Genomic DNA, 21,367 nt, shown 5'->3' with positions numbered 1-21,367 from the left:
ACACCTGATCATACCTGACCAGATACTGCACCTGATCATACACACCTGACCACACCTGACCAGACACCACACTTGGCCAAATATGGCCAGACAACACAACCTGACTATACCTAACCAGAAATCACACCTCACTAGATAGATAACACAGCTGACTACACCTACCAGATATACCACACCTGACCAGACAACATACCTGCCAGACACTACAACTGCTAGACACCACATCTGACAGACACCACACCTGACAGACACCACACCTGACAGAACACTCCATCTGACTAGATACCATACCTGACTAAACACCACAACTGACCAGACACCACACCTGACCAGACACCATGCCTGTTTTCCCAGAGATGTCTTGGACTCTGTGCTAATCTAGAAGCCCATCTTGCCCACATAACCCTTGGGGATGCCCTGTGACCTCCAGCTTCTAATTCCTATGTGAACCAGCAGCTGTGTCACTCCCTCTTTCCTCTCCTGTCCCCCAGTTCGAAGGGCAGGAGATCTCCCTGGACTCTCGCATGGGCATCTTCATCACCATGAACCCCGGCTACGCGGGCCGCACGGAGCTGCCCGAGTCTGTGAAGGCGCTGTTCCGGCCTGTGGTGGTCATCGTGCCTGACCTGCAGCAGATCTGTGAGATCATGCTCTTCTCCGAGGGCTTCCTGGGGGCCAAGGTGAGCGTGCAGCTGGCCAGCCGCCACTTGTGTTTGTGAGGATCCCGCCCTGCCCCTGCTCCCCTCCCTCCCTCCCTCCCTCTCTGAAGCTTAAGTTGGGAATGCGCTAATGCTTGAGAGCTTGGGACAGCAGTAACAGGGTTCCCTTGTGTCCCTCCCCAGAAGCGGCATCTTAGGCGTGCCGATGCAGGGCTTGTCTCGTGGCCTGCTGGCTGCCCAGGCACACGCCAAGTTCAGACGTCACCAGCGTTCCCGTTCTTTCTCTAGTTATGTATAGAGATGGAGTGACGATCCCCACAGAGCACAAACCAGTCCCTCTGACACTGAGACAGCCTCTCATGTCGGCCTTTAAAAGTCACACTGTGTGGGGAGGGAGATGGCTTGGTCAGCAAAGTGTCCACGTCACAAGCACGAGGACCCGAGTTTAAATCCTCAGATCCACATGAAAGCCAGGTGTGGTTGCGCACACCAGCAATCGTAGCTCTGGGGGTGAAAACAGCCAGGTCCCCGGGGCTCTGCATCAACCCCGGGTTCAGTGAGACATCTTCTCTCAAACGTATGGACCGAGGAGGTGGCTCACTGGGTGGAAGGGCTTTTGCTCTACCATCTTGAAGACCTGGGTTTGAATTCCCAGCAGCCATGTAGACAGCTGGGCACTGCTGTACACATCTGTAACCGCAGCATCGGAGGGTGGAGACTAGTCAGAACAGTGAGGGATCCAGTGTCAATATGGTGACGAGTGATAAAGGAAGGCACCCAGTTCTTCCTCTGGGTCTGTATGCACATGACTACACACTCACATGCAACACTCTCTGTCCCTCTTTCTCTTTCTCTGTGTCTGTCTGTCTCTGTCTCTCTCTGCAATGCTGAAGATGGAGCCCAGTGCTTCATTCAGCTGAGTCATGTGCTCCACCACTGAGCCACCCAACCATTTCCTGCAATTGTATGTTCTTCTTTAAAAAAAAAAAAAAGATTTTATTTTTTAATGAGTCTGTGTATGCGCCCATGGGTGCAGTTCTCATGGAGGCCAGAAGAGGGCATCTGATTCCCCTGGAACTGGAGTTACAGGTGGTTGTGAGCCGTCCATCACAAGTGCTAGAACTCAACTTGAGCCCCCTACATAAGCAATATGTGTTCATAACCACTGGGCCATCCTTCCAGCCCTGTGCACGAGAGGATGCCTGCCGTTCAAGGTTCTCATTGCTCCTGGCCCACCCCGCCCCGAGCTGCCAGGACTCTGGGATTTCAGGGCCAGATTTCTTGTCCGTTTTTTTATCCAAATTCCCACACAAGCCCTGGGGACCAGTAGGGTTGGCTGTTGTGGCCTGGGAATGTATGCAGTCATCAGAAAGGGGAACAGGCTGGGCATGGTAGCTCATATTGATCTCTAATCCATGCCCCTTAGGGGATTGAGGCAGGAAGATTATAAATTCAAAGACTCTGTGTGGAAAAAATAAAGGGCTACAGATGTAGCTTAGTGGTCTTGGGCTCATTCCCCTGCACCAAGCAAAACAACAAAGGAAACAGGGACTGGGCCAAGGGCACCTGTGTGAGAGAGAGGCTGAGGTCCTGGTAAGCCGGGAACATCTGGGTGAATGGACGGTGATGGCTCTCTGGGATCTACTGTCATTGAAGACAGTAAAGATCCTGGCTTTAAGCTGGGCAGTGGTGGCGCACGCCTTTGATCCCAGCACTTGGGAGGCAGAGACAGGCAGATTTCTGAGTTTGAGGCCAGCCTGGTCTACAGAGTGAGTCTAGGACAGCCAAGGCTACACAGAGAAACCCTGTCTAGAAAAAACAAAACAAAACCAAAAAAAAAAAAAAAAAAAAAAAAAAGATCCTGGCTTTATACCTGGCTGTCCTAGAACTCACTCTGTAGACCAGGCTGGCCTCGAACTCAGAAATCCATCTGCCTCTCTGCCTCCCAAGTGCTGGGATTAAAGGCCTGCGCCACCACTGCCCAGCAAGATATAGATCTTGGCAAGTGTGTTTGTGTATTTCAGACAGGGTCTCGTGTAGTCCAGGCTAGCCTCAAACTGTCTCTATAGCCCAGGATGGCTTTGAATTCCTGACCCTCCCGCCTGAACACACTTCCCATGTGTCAGCCCCTCCTGGCCTGCATGGATGTTCTTTAAATGAGTCCCCAGGGTGCTGTAGAGTGGGTCTCCCCTTCCTGTGGGTCCATGAGGGTGAGTGGAACAGGAGGGGGTGTGTGGGAAGCCACGAGTGCTCACGGATTAACCTCTGGGACCAGCTTCAGGGAGACGGCTCGACTTTGTTGTCCCAGGGGTGGGATATAAGGGCTTTTAGGGGAATGGGCAGAAAGAGCTAATTGGTCACAATAATGCAGGTGGGAGGCCAGAGTGGAGCCTGTGTGCTGAGCTAGGCAGCTCTGGGCGAGGTGATTCTTCAGATAAGGCCGTGTGCACCTGTGTTCCGGGATATCTTCCAGACAAAGTCAGGCAGAGGAAGGGAAGCCCCCACTGAGAAAAGGAGTCCCCCATTTTGCACCGAGCTCAGAGCCCCTCCTCATCACGGGGGACCAGGACTTTCATAGCAGGATTCTCTAACACTCTGGTTAGAAAGGAGGCTGCACGCTGGTGTTTTCACATGCTGAAGAGCAGTTCTGCGGGTCTGTATGTAGATCAGCATCCCCGGGATATCTGTATCCTGTCGTATTTTCGCTGACCCATGTGTTTTCAGTGCTATCTGTCACTTTATCCTATTGCTTTTTTGTCTTCTCACTGTCTTTGGTCAAAAGACGCTGGCCAAGAAGATGACGGTTCTCTATAAGCTGGCCAGGGAGCAGCTGTCGAAACAGCATCACTATGACTTCGGGCTCCGGGCCCTGAAGTCGGTGCTGGTCATGGCCGGCGAGCTGAAGAGAGGCTCTGCAGAACTGCAGGAGGTAGGCCACACGGCGTCCTTGGCACTGTGTGATTCAGTGCAGTTCCTGTACACATGCAGAAGGCATGGCTGGGGACGTGGCACAGAGCAGGCCGTCTGTAAGCTCAAGTCTTCGCTATCCCCCCCCATGAGCTGTCTGCCTTTGCTTTGGTCTTCTCCGGTGGTGCCTTCAGAGATGTGTGACTTTAAAATCAAACTCAGAGTTCCCGTGGCAGTATGAAAATTCAGAGCACTGTCATCTTAGGGTGGCGAGGGGACACTAGGAGCCTTCTGTTTAAGTGGGAATATGGGTTCCTCTTCAATTGGCGATGATTGGACATTTAATTTATTTATCTAATGTTTTATGGGTACCGTGGCCACACATGTCTGTGCATCACATAAACACCTGGTCCTCTTGGAGGCCCTGGAGTTACAGATGATTGTGAACCACTATGTGGATGCTGGGAATTGAACCCGGGTCCTCTGGAAGAACAAGCAGCCAGTGCCCTCAGTGGCTGAGCCATCTCTCCACCCTCTGAGTATCTGTCCGGACAGGATCCAGCAGGCTGTCTCACAGATGCCCATGTGGGCTCTGCTCAGACCCATCCCCGCCTCACTGTACTCTCTCTGCCGTGAACATGAGAGAGACAGAGGTATCTCTGACAGGACACTCACTCCCCTGTCAGAGCCTCTGCTGGCGTTCCAAGGTGACTTTCTTGTACAGTTTCCCAACTGTGATACTGTACATGTTGGATATTTAATTTATGTTTTGATATAATCCTTTACATCTTGGATTTCATTTTCATAGGCTTCATTTTGGATTTTTATTTTCTATTAAAACTTCAAAAAAAATGAAATGGAAAATACAGAAATATCTTTGACATTGTATACAAATTTTTATATTTAATTTTCATTAAAAACACTATGAAAGAGACTTATACATATATAATATTTTAGACTTTATAGTGCATCACACTTAAATAAAATATTTTTTGGAGACAGGTTCTCTCTATGTGGTCATGGCTAGCCTGGAACTCACTGTGTAGACCAGGCTGGCATCAGATTCACAGAAACATACTGCCTCTGGTCCTGAGAGCTGGGGTTAAAGGCATGTGCCACCACAACTGGTCAGAATCTTGAATTTTTTAATATTTTAGCTGGGATGTACCTTAGTAGTAGGCATCTGTCTAGGTTCAATCCCTGTTATACTACTCCAATTTTTCCTTACATTCTTAAAAAAAAATCATTTTTTACATAATATATATATACTATAAACCATTATGTATAACTATTCTGTATATTTTATTAAATGTTTCATCTATTTTATATATGTGATATAGAAATATATAAAAGTTACATTTGTAAATACATAAAATTTTATAATATAAAAATGCATACATCTGTAGCATATAGTATGTTTTGTAATATATTTCCTCTGTTTAGATTTGTTTATTAGTGTGTGGGCATGCCTGCACTGTGGTGTTTGTGGCGGTCAGAGAAGAGTCTGTGGGAGTGAGTTGTCTCTTTCTACCACACAGGGTCCAGGGACTAAACACAGGGCGTCAAACTTGGCGCCTTTCATCTGGTGAGGCATCTCACCAGCCCTCCTCATGCCTTCATTATACACGATGTTAGCCATAAAACATCCGTGACAAAAAACATTACCCTTCATAAGAACGCGCCACCCTGTGCTGGGCAGGAGCGGATCGAGCTGCGTGCTAAGTTCCCTGTCGATCTCACACCCTCTGGTCCCTCCAGGATGTAGTCCTGATGCGGGCGCTGCGGGACATGAACCTGCCCAAGTTTGTGTTTGAGGACGTGCCCCTCTTCCTGGGCCTCATCTCCGACCTGTTTCCCGGGCTGGACTGCCCCCGTGTGCGCTACCCAGATTTCAATGACGCGGTGGAGCAGGTGCTGGAGGAAAACGGCTATGTGCTTCTGCCGGTTCAGGTGAGACGCACTGCCAGGGTCCGGGACTGCCACGCCCCCTTCCTCTCTGTTTCTCTCTCTCTCTCTCTCTCTCTCTCTCTCTCTCTCTCTCTCTCTCTCTCTCTCACACACACACACACACACACACACACACGCACGCATGCACGCACGCACACGCACATCATAACTCACTGTCTTAGTTGGGGTTTCTATTCCTGCACAAACATCATGACCAAGAAGCAAGTTGGGGAGGAAAGGGTTTATTCAGCTTACACTTCCACACTGCTGTTCATCACTAAAGGAAGTCAGGACTGGAACTCAAGCAGGTCAGGAAGCAGGAGCTGATGCAGAGGCCATGGAGGGATGTTTCTTACTGGCTTGCTTCCCCTGGCTTGCTCAGCCTGCTCTCTAATAGAACCCAAGAATACCAGCCCAGGGATGGCACCACCCACAAGGAGACCTCCCCTCTTGATCACTAATTGAGAAAATGCTCCATAGCTGGATCTCATGGAGGCAATTCCTCAACTGAAGCTCCTTTTTTGTGATAACTCCAGCCTGTGTCAAGTTGACACACAGAACCAGCCAGCACACTCAACTCTGGCCTGGAACTCACTGTGTAACATGCTGGCATTGTAGCTCAGGGCCTGAAGTTCTTGCCGTACAAGCATGCCGACCTAAGTTCCGTTGCCTAGAACCCATGTGGGAAGCTGGGCTCTGCAGCACGCATGTGTAAAGCGGCCCTGGCAGGACAGAACTGGCCGGTCCCTAAAACTTGCTGACCAGACATTGTAGCCACATCAGTGAGCTCCACCTTCAGTGAGAGATGCTGTTTCAAAAGTTAAAATGGAGATGCCTGCTTTGCACCCCCCATGGACACACAGACACACACACACAAACACACACACATTACTATCTGGAATGTAAAATAATCCATTGCCTTTGGCAAGCAGTCTCCTGGGTCTTTAGCACATTACACACAGGACCATCCTAATACCAGGTGATCACGCTTCATGAGACTGTGTCTGCTTAGAAATACTCATGAGCGGGCTGGAGAGACGGCTCAGCGGTTAAGAGCACTGACTGATCTTCCAAAGGTCCTGAGTTCAATTCTCAGCAACCACATGGTGGCTCACAACCATCTGTAAAGATATCCGATGCCCTCTTCTGGTGTATCTGGAAACAGCTATAATGTACTCATATAAATAAAATAATTTTTTTTTTTTAAAAAAAACCACTCATGAGCTTCCATGGTCAGATTATCCAGAGGGGCCCAAATGTGGAGACTACAGTCTGTCAGCTGGCAGACAGATAAATGTGGCTTACACAGGCAATAAAATAGCAGGAGGCAGAAACAGGAAGACCAGGCACTCAGGGCTAGCCTCGGCTACATAGGAGATGGTTCTCTCCTATCCCAAGCTAAGGTGATCAGGCCTGGTGGCAAGCACCTCTGCTGGCTAAGTCATTTCACCAGCCCCAGATTATATCTCAATACGCTGTTATTTTTTTCCCTAGGAGATATGCTTAACGGCACTGCCAATGTCTGTCCCACAGGTAGATAAAGTGGTCCAAATGTTCGAGACCATGCTGACCCGCCACACCACAATGGTGGTCGGGCCCACAGGAGGGGGCAAGTCCGTGGTCATCAATACACTGTGTCAGGCCCAGACAAAGTGAGTGACCTGCTGGGGGTGGGGGCATTTGCCAGGGCAGCCTCTTGGGAAGAGCCATATTTCCTGGGGGGGGGGTTGTTAGTCCCAATTAATGAGTTGTTTTTCTGATTGATGTGGCCAAATACTTACAAAAAGCAGATTATGGCCAGGGAGGTCTGAGAGTTTGAGAGGGTGAAATCTATCATGTCGGGAAGGCGAGACTCCTCATATCTGCAAACACCAGAAAGCAGAGAGCCAATAATGCTGGTACTCAGTGAATTTTTCCCATTTTCCAATTTTATTTATTCTGGGACCCCAGCCCATGGGATGGTCCCGCCCACCTTCCTTGGTTAAAATTCTGAAAATGAGGCTGGTGAGATGGCTCAGCAGTTCAGAGCACCTGCTGCTCTTGCAGAGAGCCCCAGTTTGGTTCCCAGCACCCACAGGAGGACTCACAACCATCTGTAACTGTAAGTTCTGTGAAATCTGGCGCCCCCTGCTGGCCTCTATGGGTACTGCATGGATGTGGTGCACAGACATACATGCAAGACAAAATGCTCGACAGGCTGTGGAGCATCCTAAAAGCGCACTATATGGTGACAGTCTTCCATCTAGAGTGGTTTCCCCAACCTTTTGCTTCTCCACTTGCCTAGAGAGGGCTCTAGAGAGACTTGGATGAATGCTAATATTATAGGCACACTCTAAATGGAGCCATGAGGTCTCTGTGGCTCTAGCATTTCTACATTGCATAGCAAATCTCTGGACTGGGACTGGGAGGTGGCTTCACAATTAAAGAGCATTCACTGAGAAAGCACGAGGGCCTTAGTTCGAATCCCCGGTGCCCACCTAAAAAGACAAGCATGGCGACGAGTCCCTGTAACCCCAGTGCTGTGGCGGGGTAGTGCACTAGTGGGATCCCTGGGGCTTGTTGGCTGCAAGCCTAGCTCTAGGTTCAGTGAGAGACCCTGACTCAAAGAAATAAGGCAGAGAGAATAGAGCAGGACAGGTAGGCAGTTCATCCCGTGGCCTCTGCACACACACATAGGTGCAATACTGCATGTATGTACATCACACACACAAAATGTACAAAATCCTGTGTCAGGGAGGTACCATGTCTCTCTGTCCCATATGAGGGGCCCAGGGACAGCGGCATGCTGAGGCCTGGTGTCCGTTGCCTTAATTTCTCTCTGTCATTCTTTAGTCTACTGCTAGATAATTGTCACAACTATCACACACACACACACACACACACACACACACACGCACGAGTGTGTGTTTACTGCTTTCATTAATTAGCTTTCATATTCTGATCAGCGGGTCATATTAGGTTTGGCTTTTCTTTGGCTAGTCTCAGCGTGGTGGGGATTTATCACCAGAGAGAGGCATGCCCTGTCCACTTGACTTATAAAGTGTGAAGCGCATAGCCAGCTGTGGTGGTGCATGCCTGCAATTTAGCAGGCAGAGGCAGGAGGATCAACACTAGTTTGAAGCCAGCCTAGTCGACCTAGTAAGTTGTAGGCTAGCCAGGGCAGCATTGTGAGACCCTGTCTCTAACCTTCCTTACAAAGTAGAAACGCAGAGACGTTCAGAATGGATTCCCACCAGCCCCTCCTCCCACGGTTCATCTCCCTTGGGTGCTTCGTCGGCCTGAGCCACGGCTGACACCGCCTCTTTGGTTTAGGCTTGGGATAATGACAAAGTTGTACATCCTGAACCCCAAAGCCGTGAGTGTCATTGAGCTGTATGGCATCCTGGACCCCACCACTCGAGACTGGACAGACGGGGTCCTGTCGAACATCTTCCGAGAGATCAACCGGCCGACTGACAAGAAGGAACGGAAGTGAGTGTCTTCCTAATTGGTCAGGAGCCTGGGTTAGCTATTTTTTAGGCGTCCTTCAAGTGTGAGCAGTTTCTTAGAGATTTTTTTTTAACCTTATGATCTTGATGGGTTATAGATTCCAGACCAGTTGCATTATAGACGAGTCTTGGTTTTAGTTTTCTGGCTGTTCTCTTGAGGTTAGATTCTTCTGGCTGTGCATCTCAGAAATGCTACAGGGATGATGTATATCTGTCTCTGCCCTGGAGACGCATGGTGTCTGCATGTCCCGTTAGTCAGGGTGCCTTGTCTTCTGGAAACATTGCATGTCCTCATCTTGGTGACAATCAGAGGGTATGAAGAGAATACGTGAAGTATTTAAGGGAAAGGAAAGGATTATCCTATCTGCAACAGATCAAAGAGAGAGGGGTTGGGAGGAGGAAGAAGAAGAGAGGAGAAGGGGAAAGGAGAGGGGGAAAGGGAGAGAAGGGGTGTGGGTGAAGAAAAGGAGGGAGGAAGGACAAAGAGAGAGGGAGAGGATGAGAGGGAAAGCAGGAGAGGGGAAGAGGGAGAGGGGGAGAGAGGAAACAGACTATGAATCTAACAGTTGGGGAACCTGCCTGGTCCCCTGAACTGTTTTTTTTTTAAATGAAGATATAATTGCCATGGAATTGGGAACCATCCTAATAATCTAGAGTGATTTGTCTTGAGACCTTTAGCCAAGCATTCTCCCTCCCCCAGCTAAGTGTAGCATATAATGGTACACAGCTGTAAACCTAGAATCTGGGATACTGGGGTACGAGAGTTTTCAGCTAGCCTGAGCTACCTCATAAGAACCTGCCTAAAAATAAATAAACTTGGCTGGAGAGATGGCTGAGTGTTTGAGGGCACCAGCTGCACTTCCAGATGCCTGGGGTTCGGTTCCTAGCACCCAGCTGTCAACGGTCTGTGACTCCAGTTTCAGCTGCCCTCTCTTGGGCTCCTAGGGCACTGCATACATATGTAACACAGAGATCCATACAGGCAAACACTCACACAAAATGAAATAAAAATGAAAAGAAGTCTTTAGAAAATGAAGGAAAAACAAAAGAAAGAACAAAGTTTTTGTTTTGTTTTATTTTGTTTTTTTTTAATAGTGATAAATTGATATTCATTCTTGACCTCAGCTTTAAGACAAAAATGGGGTTGGGGTGGTGGACCCCGATACTCTCTGTTCCTGAGTTACCACTCACTCAGGATTGAAAGATGATTCCCATTCAAGAGCGTGGAGTATTGTGGCTTAAGAGAACAAAGAAAGAGGAAGACAAATGGTATGAGATGAAGAAGAAGGGATCGTAAACTCTGGCTCTAAGAGATGGAAAATGGATGGTAGCATTACTAGTTGGCTCTGCAGTAAATGTCTCCCCATTAAAGGAATGCCGGCCATGCACGCTATTGGCCAGCTTAGCAGTGTGCTATTCTCAGGAGGGAAGGCCAGGTTACCAAAGCAAGCTGGCCGGATGGCACGTGACATCCTCTGAGCTTTACACATTAGCAAGTTTCTCAGCACGTATGGACCACATGCTCAAACTTCAGGACAAAGGGAGTGTGCTGTGAGGGTCCTGGCGGGAAAGCCCCAGGAGAGACACAGCAGCAGGAGGGACAGCGGGGTCGCTGGGGACACTCCAGGGTCTGTGGCTTACCGACCAAGATGTGTTCCTTGGTCCCTGCAGGTATATTTTGTTCGATGGCGATGTGGATGCCTTGTGGGTGGAAAACATGAACTCCGTGATGGACGACAACAAGCTGTTGACCTTGGCCAACGGGGAGCGCATTCGTCTCCAGTCGCACTGTGCCCTGCTCTTTGAGGCAAGTACTGCCTAGATCCGGACCTGAACTCGGGCTTCGCTTCGGGTTAGTTAATTCTTTATTGAGGTAGGTGGCTATGAAAATCCGCAAGCTTATAATGAGTTAAATTTTTTATATTACATTTATGGATGTTTATAAAATTTTTTAACATTGCATTTATTTATGTGGGCACGCGCACACACACACACAATACAAGCTTTTGAATTTACACATTGTCATTGTATAATGGCACATGCTTGTAATCCCAGCAATTAGAAGGCTGCTTAGGAGGCAAGAGGATTCCCATGAGTCTGAGGCCTAGAGCAAGTCCCAAGCTTACGGAAGCAAAGCAAAAGTTAAAAACTTGATGCATTGCTTAATGACCGAGTCCTTTGAGTGTAAGGATTCATCTGCTACATCTGTTGCTGACCCTCTCTCCTCAGAATAATAAACTGCTGAATTGTTTAACAGTACAGCCTATTCACATGGCTTTGAATATGGACATATTTACTGCAGAGCCAGCTAATATACTGTAATTTATTCTTTGCCTTTTAGGACCTTTTTTTTTGGGGGGGGGGATCTGGAGTTTGTAGTGACCTTCCTTTTTTCTCATGATGTTCGCCTTTATCTTCATTAAGAAATTCATTCTATCATGTCAAGAATTGAGCCCTCCTGCTTTTCCTAGAGAGCGCACTTTCCGATTCTTCCCTCTCCCTGCTTCCTGAGTAACATATCAAGTGCTTTTCAGAGCTGTGCCTTAGGACTCACTCTTGCCCCAGCTTAATAGTGATGTGATTTTTCTCTAGTCTGCAGAATCCATTGGTGCATTTGTGTCTGTGCACACCGTGGTCTTTTATTGAAGAGAGATATCTGTCAATGTTGATAACGTTAGACTTACACTTGGTGATACCAAGTATCACTTGGTTAGGGTTAGGGTACCCGATGCCATCCATGTTAAAAAAAAAAAAAGAGAGAGATATCCCATTACAGATGGTTGTGAGCCACCATGTGGTTGCTGGGAACTGAACTCAGGACCTTTGGAAGAGCAGTCAATGCTCTTAACCACTGAGCCATCTCTTTAGGCCGGCCCATGGCTTTCTTTACTGACAGATCAAGAGCCAACTGGGGAATAGAACCTTAGCATCAGACCTGCCCCCTACAGAGTTCACCGTATGTCCCCAAGGCCCTGAGTTTATCTCCAACACTGCATAAAGCAGATGAGTTGGCACACTCCTGTCATTCTAGCCTTCAGGAAGTGGAGGCATGAGGACCAGGAGTTGGAGGTTATCCTTAGTTACAGGGTAGCCTGGACTATATGAGACCCTACCTTAAAAAAAATGAAACAGCTTGGGGGTTGTGGCATAACTCTTTAATCCTGGCACTTAGGAGGCAGAAGCAGGCAGATCTCTGTGAGTTCAAGGCCAGTCTGGTCTACAGAGTGAGTTCTAGGACAGCCAAGGCTACATAAGGAAATCCTGTCTTAGAAAACAAAAATCAATCAACCAAACAAAAACAGAAATAAAACAAAACAAAGTGACTGGAGAGACAACCCAATGGTTGGCATGGGCAATCTCATCATGACCACCATGTTTGGTTAAAACCTTATAACAGCTATGCCGACTATCTGTCTTCATGAATCTTTGCACAGGGAAGGCCCTGGCATGCGTGGACCATGTGTTAGCAGCCATGAGCAGAGAGTTTGCTAGCTGAAGGGTTTGCTTTCTTCCCAGGTTGGAGACTTGCAATACGCCTCTCCAGCTACCGTGTCTCGATGCGGGATGGTCTATGTGGACCCCAAGAACCTGAAATACCAACCCTACTGGAAAAAATGGCTACAGCAGATACAAAACAAGGTGAGGTGTGCCCTCAAACAGCCCGAGCACAAGCAGTGTTACACAAGGTGCTTGGAGGAGGGGCGCCTTGCCCTCTACCTGCTGCACGCGCGTGTGTGTGTGTGTGTGTGTATGTGTGTGTGTGTGTGTGTGTGTGTCCCTGAGTGCACAGCCTGAGGAGCCTCTGGGTCAGGTGTCCTGGTGACATGGGCAACAATATTCACAGCTTAGGCCAGCAATCAACACACCTCTGCAAAGAGGCCGATAGGAAACATGCATGAGTGAGTTTCTTTTGTACCTACTTCAGTTTGACCCAAGGGTGGGAACACAGCCAGAGACAATACATGGATGAGGGACATGGCTGTAGCCAGCAGATGTTAACCCAGGTGGATTCTGGGTAACACCCATCTGGAGACACAGGAGACACGTGCGCACACACACACACAACCAGTGTGCAAACCTGGTTCACACCAGCCCAGTTATGGAGAGACAGGATGCCCCGTTCTGTGTTTTTGCTCAGCTGCATGTGTGCCATGCACACGAACTGGTTAGCCCTGGAGCAGAGCTCAGAGGGCTTCCGCTAACCGCTGTGTCCCTTCTTAAGAGTAGGATTCATGGAAAGTTGACATATGTGATGGTCATGTGTGCTTTGTGGCTTTAATCACACCCAATACCCTGTGACCTCGTTTGCACAGGTGGCCTGGATGTCTCTCTCCAAGGGCCACTTGACTGGCATGAATTGGAAACCAGACATAAGTATCCCAGAGAAGAGATGGCCAGGGCTGTGGGGAGGATGTCCTCGGGGGGACTCATAAGGACCCACAAGTCCCTTGGTAGACATCAATGCAATATTGAAAAGACACTTCCAGCACTCAACTTTATTTTCTTAAGATTCACTTTACTTTTTGATTGTGTACACACACACACACACACACACACACACACACAGATACATATGAGTGCAGCATTAAGAAGAGGGCATTTGATTCCCTGGAACTGGAGTTACAGCTGTATGAGCTGCCCAGTGTGGGTCCTGGGATCTGAACTTTGGTTCCTCTACAAGAGCAATCCACCATCTTAAACTTTTTAAAAAATATTCATTTTATTATGTCATGCATATTAGTGTTTTGCCTGTTTGTATTTATGTGCACCGTGTGTGTGCCTGGTGTGCCCAGGGAGGTCAGACGATGGTGTCAGATCCCCTAGAACTGGAGACGTCGCCTGTTGTGAGCCACCAAGTAGGTGCAGAGAATTGGACATGGGTCCTTGTAAAAGCAACAAATGTTCTTAACTGCCGGCCCATGGCTCTGGAATTAGTACACCGTCACAACCACGGAGCCTGCCCTCCAGCCGCACATCCTGTTACACTACTTTAGACTTATTGCTCAATGACTAGTTGTGATACTGGAATTCCAGGACCATCAGCTTCTCTTCTGTCAAAAGGGACCTGTTATCCCCCATCGCTCCAAGGTGTGGGTCCCTTGTGGTGGTAAAGGGGAATGGGCGTAGCCCAAAGAACCTTTCTCGAGTGAGAGTCACCTGCCATTGTTGAAGTCACGGTCTTTATGTTGGAAAGGACTTGGTTCTCTCCTCCATAGGTGGAAAATAAGTATTTAAACGACCTCTTCGAGAAATATGTGCCCGCTCTCATCGACATGATCATAGAGGGGATAGTAGACGGGAGACAAGGGGAGAAACTGAAGATGGTGGTCCCTCAGACGGACCTAAACATGGTAAGAACGCTTCTCTGCTGAGGGCAACAAGGCGGTAGTGGCCCGAGAGGTGGGGGAGGGGCTTACTGGGAACAGCGAAGCCTGGTGGATGAATGTCAGGGTGTATTATCATGACCCCATGCAAGCCATGGAGCCAGGTTCCATGTGTCTGAACCAATATGGCGGGTGTGGGTGCCATCCCTGTGGGACAGGGGACCCCAGGACTCAGGTTAGGATAGTCTCACGGAGGTGGGAAAGATGGGCTGAGATAGGCGTTTTGTGACCAGGTGACCCAGTTAACCAAGATGATGGATTCGCTACTAGAAGGAGAAATTGAGGACCTTGACCTGCTGGAGTGCTTCTTCCTGGAGGCTCTCTACTGCTCGCTGGGCTCCTCCCTGCTTGAGGAAGGAAGGATCAAATTTGACGAGTGTATCAAACGCCTCTCGTCAATGCCCACCGTGGAGACGGAAGGGAACTGGGCCCATCCTGGAGAATTGCCAGGTAGGGATCGGGGGTCCTCTCTCAGGTGCAGCTTTATAGAGGAGATGGACGGAGTTTTCCTTGTTCCCACCAGCAGGCCAACCCCCAGATGCCACTGCTAGAGGAGGCTGCTCCTCTGACGCCACTTTGGACCCTCATGCTTCAGTTCTGCCTGAGCTCCCCTTGCCTGACACACCCCAGGGTTCCCTGTTTTATCTCAGGGCTCCCCCATCTGTCTCACAGACCAGCAGGATGACGTCATATGAAGGGCTTAAGGTTGTTTTCACGTATTCACCTTACATCTGCTCACTGCCCCCTTCCCACAATCCTTCTCCCTTCCCACAATCCTCCCCTTCTCCTCTGTTCTGGTGGGGGCCTCCTTGGGTATCCCCCCAACCCTGGTCCATGAAGTCTGTAAGGCTAGGTACATCATCTCCCACTGAGGCCAGACAAGGCAGCCCAGCTAGAAAAGCACATCCCGTGAACAAGCAAGAGCTTTTGGACAGCCCCCACTCCAGTTGTTTGGGGCCCACATGAAGACCAAACTGCACATCTGCAACATATGTGTGCTGGGGTGGAATGCAGGTCCAGCCTGTGTATGTTCTTTGGTTAGTGGTTCAGACTCTGAGAGTCCCAAGGGTCCAGGTTCGTTGACTCTGTTGGTCTTCCTGTGGAGGTCCTATCCCCTTCAGGGCTGCAATCCTTCCTCCTACTCTTCCATAAGTCCCCCAAGCTCCACCCACGGTTTGGCTGTAGGTGTTTGCATATGTCTGGGTCAGCTGCTGGGTGGAGCCTCTCAGAGGACAGCCTTGCTAGGCTCCTGTCTGCCAGCATAACAGAGTAGCATTAATGGTGTCAGAGATTGGTGCTTACCCGTGGAATGGGTGTCAAGTTGGGCCATTCCCCCAATCTCTGTTCAAAGTCCTTAGTCATCAGGGAAATATAAATCAAAACAACTCTGAGACTGGGCAGTGATGGTGCATGTCTTTGATCCCAGCACTTGGGAGGCAGAGGCAGGTGGATTTCTGAGTTCGAGGCCAGCCTGGTCTACAGAGTGAATTCCAGGACAGCCAGGGCCACACAGAGAAACCCTGTCTCAAAACACCAAAAACGAAAACAAAAAACTAAAAAAACCCAAACCCAAACAACAACAACAACAACAACAACAAAATAAAACAACACTGAGATTCCATCTTACACTGGGCAGAGCGGCTAAGATCAAAAACTCAAGCCGGGCGGTGGTGGCACATGCCTGTAATCCCAGCACTTGGGAGGTAGAGGCAGGTGGATTTCTGAGGCCAGCCTGGTCTACAGAGTGAGTTCCAGGACAGCCAGGGCCACACAGAGAAACCCCGTCTCAAAAAACAAAACAAAAAACAAACAAACAAAAACCCTCAAGTGACAGCACATGCTGGCGAGGATGTGGAGCAGGGGAAACACTCCTCCGTTGCTGGTTGGAGTGCAAACTTGTACAACCACTTTGGAAATCAGAAACCAGGAATAGTCCTACCCCAAGAGCCAGCTATACCACTGCTGGGTTTTAAGGTTTTGCATGAAGACATTCGCCCTTAAATACAAACAGGTAGGGCCCGGGTGGGGCCTTCTGCTCGGAGAAGTGGTCTGTCCCAGAGATGGGTGGGCATGGGACACATGTGCATGGGGAGCCTGTGAGGACCTATTTCTCCAGTCTCAGAGTTCTTCATCAAAACTGTCTATTTCCCTCCGTTTCCTTTTGTTTGGGCCACCAGCATCTGTAAGGGTGGGGACATCGCTTTGCACCCCATGGTTGTGTCCCCAGGGAAGGCTTGCTGGCTAACGGCCAACAGGTAGCACTGGGTCAAAATTCCCAGACTCTGACCCATCCGAGGACAGCATCGATTCCGAGTATCTATCCTGTGAATGCGTAGCAAGCATATACAGGCGGCCCATTCCAGATGTGTCAGAATCTATCCCATTCCCACATCTATGACCACAGCATCACGGATCCTTGTCCCCTGCAGGGCATCTCCCCACCCTGTACGACTTTCATTTTGATTCCAAGCGGAACCACTGGATCCCATGGAACAAGCTGGTTCCCGAGTATGTCCACAGCCACGAGAAGAAATTTGTGGACATCCTGGGTGAGTGGGCACTGCTCTCAGTCTTAGCTTCCTGGTGTGAGTGAGTGTGGAACGGTGTGAGAAGATGACTGTGGCCTCATTGGCAACTGAGTGCCGGCCAGGGTGACTGGAAGTTGGGGGTGACTAGAAGTTGGTGCTATGGGCCCCTCTTTGTCCCATGCCTCTGAGCACCGCTGTGTGGCTGTGTCCTGGGCTTTTCTGGGTAAGCTGATGTTCATGGTGGCCTGTTCTCCTCTTCCCTTTGCATTTCCTAGGGTGTGGTCCAGGGAGGGCAGGAGGGAAGCCACAGCATCGGTTCACAAGGGGCATGGACCTGGAGAGTCCTATTCCATCCTCTGTGATTCCATAGTAACCGTGCCTGGTCTGGTGCATCCTGCTAATGTAGCAAGACACCTGCATTTTCTCAGAACCCCTCTGGGACTGAAACTTTCCAACAGGAGAGTGGGTGGGCTACACCTGATGTGCTGAGACGCTGCCTTCAGTAGAGGTTTACAGGAAATCAGTCCTGCTAGGACTGGAGGTGTGAGCTGGGCTTTCATTTAGAGTGCAGATCAGTTGAAGCTAGGTCAGTTGCCACCATCACTTTGCTAACACATACTTAATTTGATTGGATGGATGACACATCTCCAAACACCTATGGAAACTGAGGCTCTAGGCTTTGAGTCACATTCGCTCTTGCGTCCAGAGCTTGGCTTAAAAACAAAACAAACCAAATACCAGGTGGTGGCACAGTGGCACAGGTCTTTGATTCCAGTACTTGGGAGGCAGAGGCAGGCAGATTTCTGTGAGTTCAAGGCCAACTTGGTTTATGGAGTGAGTTCCAGGACAGCCTAGGGCTATACATGGAAACCCTATCTCTAAAAACCAAACCCAGACCAGGTTGGAGAGATGACTTAGTGGTTCAATTCACAGCAACCATGAGGCAGTTCACAACTATATGTAACTCCAGTTCCAGGAGATCTGACTCCTTCCATCACATAGACATACATGTAGGCAAAACCCACTAATGCACAATAAAAACTTGAAAACAAAATTGTGCGCATGTGTGTGTGTGGGGGAGGGTGGGGGAGCATCTAAGCACACTTGTGGAAGCATGAGCAACCCATCAAGTGTCTTCCTATAATGCTCCATCCATTCTTGCCTTGAGATAGGGCCTGTCACGGAGCCTGAAGCTTGTTCTGGCCTTCCTGACTGACAGCAAGCTTCGGACCGGCCTGTGTTCACTCTCCTGGATACTAAAGTTAAAGCCACACACAGCCACACACACACAGCTTTTCATGCGGGTGCTGGGGGTTTGAATGCAGGCCCTCATGCTTCCAGAGCAGGGTTCTTACCCACTGAACCACCTCTCCAGTCCCAGCTCCCTTTTCTTGGATGCACGGGACTCTGTGTGAACAGCCAGGGACCCAAATGTTTGCCCAGCACTCCTGTGACACTCAGATTCTTCTGTCCTCTAGTTCACACCGTGGACACCACCCGCACCACCTGGATACTGGAGCAGATGGTTAAAATCAAGCACCCTGTTCTTTTTGTGGGTGAATCCGGCACGTCTAAGACAGCCACTACCCAGAACTTCCTCAAAAATCTGAACGAGGAGACCAACGTAAGTGTTCGTTTGTATTAACTACCAGCTGCTGTGTAACAAGTCGCCCCAGTGCCCGTCAGCTTAAGGTCACCAGCCTTTACTACCTCTCATTTTCCACGGGTCAGGAATTGCAAAGTGGCTCAGCTGGGTAACTCTTATGAAACTGTCGTTAAGTGAAGGCTGTGTTCATTTGAAGGCCTCGCTGGGGCTGGATGAGCATCTTCTAAGATGGCATTTCCTGTGGCTGGAGGCCTCAGATCCTCACTGCGTGGACCTCTCCTAGGAATGCCTGACCGTGCTTGTCGCAGACCCTTTGCTATAACAAAAGACTTGAGGCCTGGTCAGTTACAAAGAGTAGAAGTTTACTCGCCCCAACTCTTGGGGGCCAGCTAGTCCAAGAGCATGGTGTTGCTGTCCGACAGGAGAGGGCCTTCTTGGTACAGCACAAATATGGTGGAGAGCATCACACGGTGAGAAAGAGGGAGTCTGCCAGAGAAAGTCCTACCTTCGTAACAGAACAGGAAAGCCACTGCTTTAGAACCCGAGTCTGTTTCTCTGCAAATGGCTTGATGCAAATTTGAGAGCCCTCCTGTCCTATCATCCCCGAGAGGGCCTGGGAGCCTCCAAGACTCGCTAGCATGAAATGAGGGATTACGTCCCCCACATGGGATCTGGCACACATTGTGTTCACAGCAGTGACATCCAAGGGCAACTGCCTTCCTACACGGTGGAAATCTAAGATGGACCACAAGGCAGAAGCCACTATGTTCCTTTGGGACAGTGTCAGGAATGCACTCTCCCCGAAACTCAGACAGACAAGTGTGTTTCTTTTGGGATGTCAGAATCTACTGAATAATAAGAAATGCACGAGGTTTCAGTGGCGGTCATTATCACAAAGCCCACTGACCTGCCTTGGTAAGCTGGAGCTGGACTTTGGCTGTTATGTGTTTCTTCCACACTGTTTCTCCCATCCTTTTAAGCCCCTAAATAGGAGAGAAAAAAGGATAGAGGGGAAGGGGTAGCCTTATCATTAGACTACTTCTTGCTGATTAGGGGTGTCTGGTTCCTTGAGGCAAGTTTGATCTTTGCTGTCAGGATATCTAATTTCTTCCCTCCTTTCTTTGTGCTCAACTACTTAACAACCCACAACCAACAGCAACCAACCAACCAACAACCCACTCCACCATCTGGGGTCCTAACATTTATATATCCTCTGAAAAGGCCCTGTGACTCCAAATGTATCTGCAGCTGGCAAAGCCACACCCCTGCTAGAGCAGGAGGCAAATCATAGTCAGCTGCTGCAGACAGTATGAAACAGCCAAATATCCCCACACCTGGGACTAAACCAACATATCCCAAAAATTATTCTGCATTTAAAAAAAATTATTTATTATTATATGTAAGTACACTGTAGCTGTCTTCAGACATACCAGAAGAGGGCTTCAGATCTCTGTACGGATGGTTGTGAGCCACCATGTGGTTGCTGGGATTTGAACTCAGGACCTTCAGAAGAGTAGTCAGTGCTCTTAACCTCTGAGCCATATCTCCAGGCCCCTATTTCTACATTTTTTAAAGAAATCAAAATTCTCACTACAGTAACCTGTCCTAGGTGAATGCAAGTTCTTTATTCTGATCTCGGTGACTGATGTTAACTCTCACAGCACGCCACAGACATACTATATATCTCCATATGTAGCATATATGGTTGGTAGAGCAGACACAAGTCCAGGGGCCACAGCAGAGGTCAAGCGGTCTCAGAAGTTGGCTGAGAGTCTGTTTGATGCTAACAAACCCCATCAGTGCCAGGAGAGAGCTGCAGGGGTCGGGGCTGAGAGCAAAGCGGTAACAAAAAAAAGCTGAACTTGGCCGGGAAACAGCCGGCCAGGTCTAGGCAGATGACTAGACAGCTGAGAGGCAGCTGGGTGACTGTGTGTCAACAGCAGGGGACAGAGCCAAGTCAGTGAGTCCTCAGGCGTTGGTTCCCACACCAGGTATCGTGCGATAGGTTGGTGTGCAATCATGCTATCTGATGTCCATCGCTTTATGGGGTCCAGACGAGGGAGTTACATTCTTTTCTTGGTCTGGTGTAGGTGATAAGTCCTTGGGCCTGGTCTCCCTGACATTATTATATTAAATTCATGGGTTCCCCTACAGTTTTGATCCTTCCCAATAAACACATGAGGGTAACTTATCTTCCACTCCCAGGAAGGAGTCACTTACCTGTCTGTGCTGGATGAGGTCCCTGAACGATGGTGCCATTTCTGGGTTATAGAAATCTCCCCCAGTGGAGTCAAAGTAGCTTGTCAAACGGAGTCTCTTAGGACGGTATGCAGACCAAAGGACCGCCATTTTATATAACACGGAGCTACTTAGAGTGAGTGGGACACACCCTGAGCTCAGGACATAGCCTAGCAGGCGTCTCTCACTCATACCTCTGCCATACCAGACGGGCCATACCAGACGGGCCACACCAGGAGGCCTCTGCTCCCCTCGACTGGGACATGGGGTGCAGGTGATGGAGAGCCATTATGGAAGTCGGCTGCCTTTCTCTGTCATCCTTATGTATGGTCTAGAACTTGGTCAAATGTGGGAAGGTCTGCTACGAACAGGGTCCCAGGCTAGCCACCAGCATAGGACAAGCTGAAGCGCACACAGCAGCTCTCTGGGCACTCACGGGGGTGGGAGTGGGGGGGAGAGGGACACGGGGAAAATGAAGCTGTCCATGGTGACAAGGAAACTGTGTCCTGTCCTCGTGCGCTGTCACCCTTGGGAGCCTGCTCATGCCCTCTGCTGCTTCAACAGTCTTCCTATTCTCTTGTCTGGTTTTGTTTATCTCCATCCACCGCCG

The 21,367-nt window shown here is 49.3% G+C and overlaps 1 protein-coding gene across 1 annotated transcript in view; it reads left to right on the top strand.

Annotated features, from left to right (window-relative positions):
- The window catches only part of Dnah10 (dynein axonemal heavy chain 10), a 120,109-nt gene that overhangs the window by 61,642 nt on the left and 37,100 nt on the right, over nt 1–21,367 (top strand). Inside the window, exons 35-45 of the mRNA XM_052167903.1 lie at nt 492–680; nt 3,442–3,588; nt 5,325–5,516; nt 7,047–7,165; nt 8,826–8,984; nt 10,673–10,808; nt 12,518–12,640; nt 14,218–14,352; nt 14,619–14,835; nt 16,815–16,934; nt 18,392–18,537. Of these exons, the coding sequence (XP_052023863.1) occupies nt 492–680; nt 3,442–3,588; nt 5,325–5,516; nt 7,047–7,165; nt 8,826–8,984; nt 10,673–10,808; nt 12,518–12,640; nt 14,218–14,352; nt 14,619–14,835; nt 16,815–16,934; nt 18,392–18,537 (1,683 nt within the window). The remainder of the gene's footprint in view (nt 1–491; nt 681–3,441; nt 3,589–5,324; nt 5,517–7,046; nt 7,166–8,825; nt 8,985–10,672; nt 10,809–12,517; nt 12,641–14,217; nt 14,353–14,618; nt 14,836–16,814; nt 16,935–18,391; nt 18,538–21,367) is intronic.

Source organism: Apodemus sylvaticus, chromosome 22, assembly GCF_947179515.1.
Source record: "Apodemus sylvaticus chromosome 22, mApoSyl1.1, whole genome shotgun sequence".
Taxonomy (NCBI): Eukaryota; Metazoa; Chordata; class Mammalia; order Rodentia; family Muridae; genus Apodemus; species Apodemus sylvaticus.
Note: the sequence above shows the minus strand (reverse complement) of the source record. Positions and strands in the feature narration are given on the sequence as shown.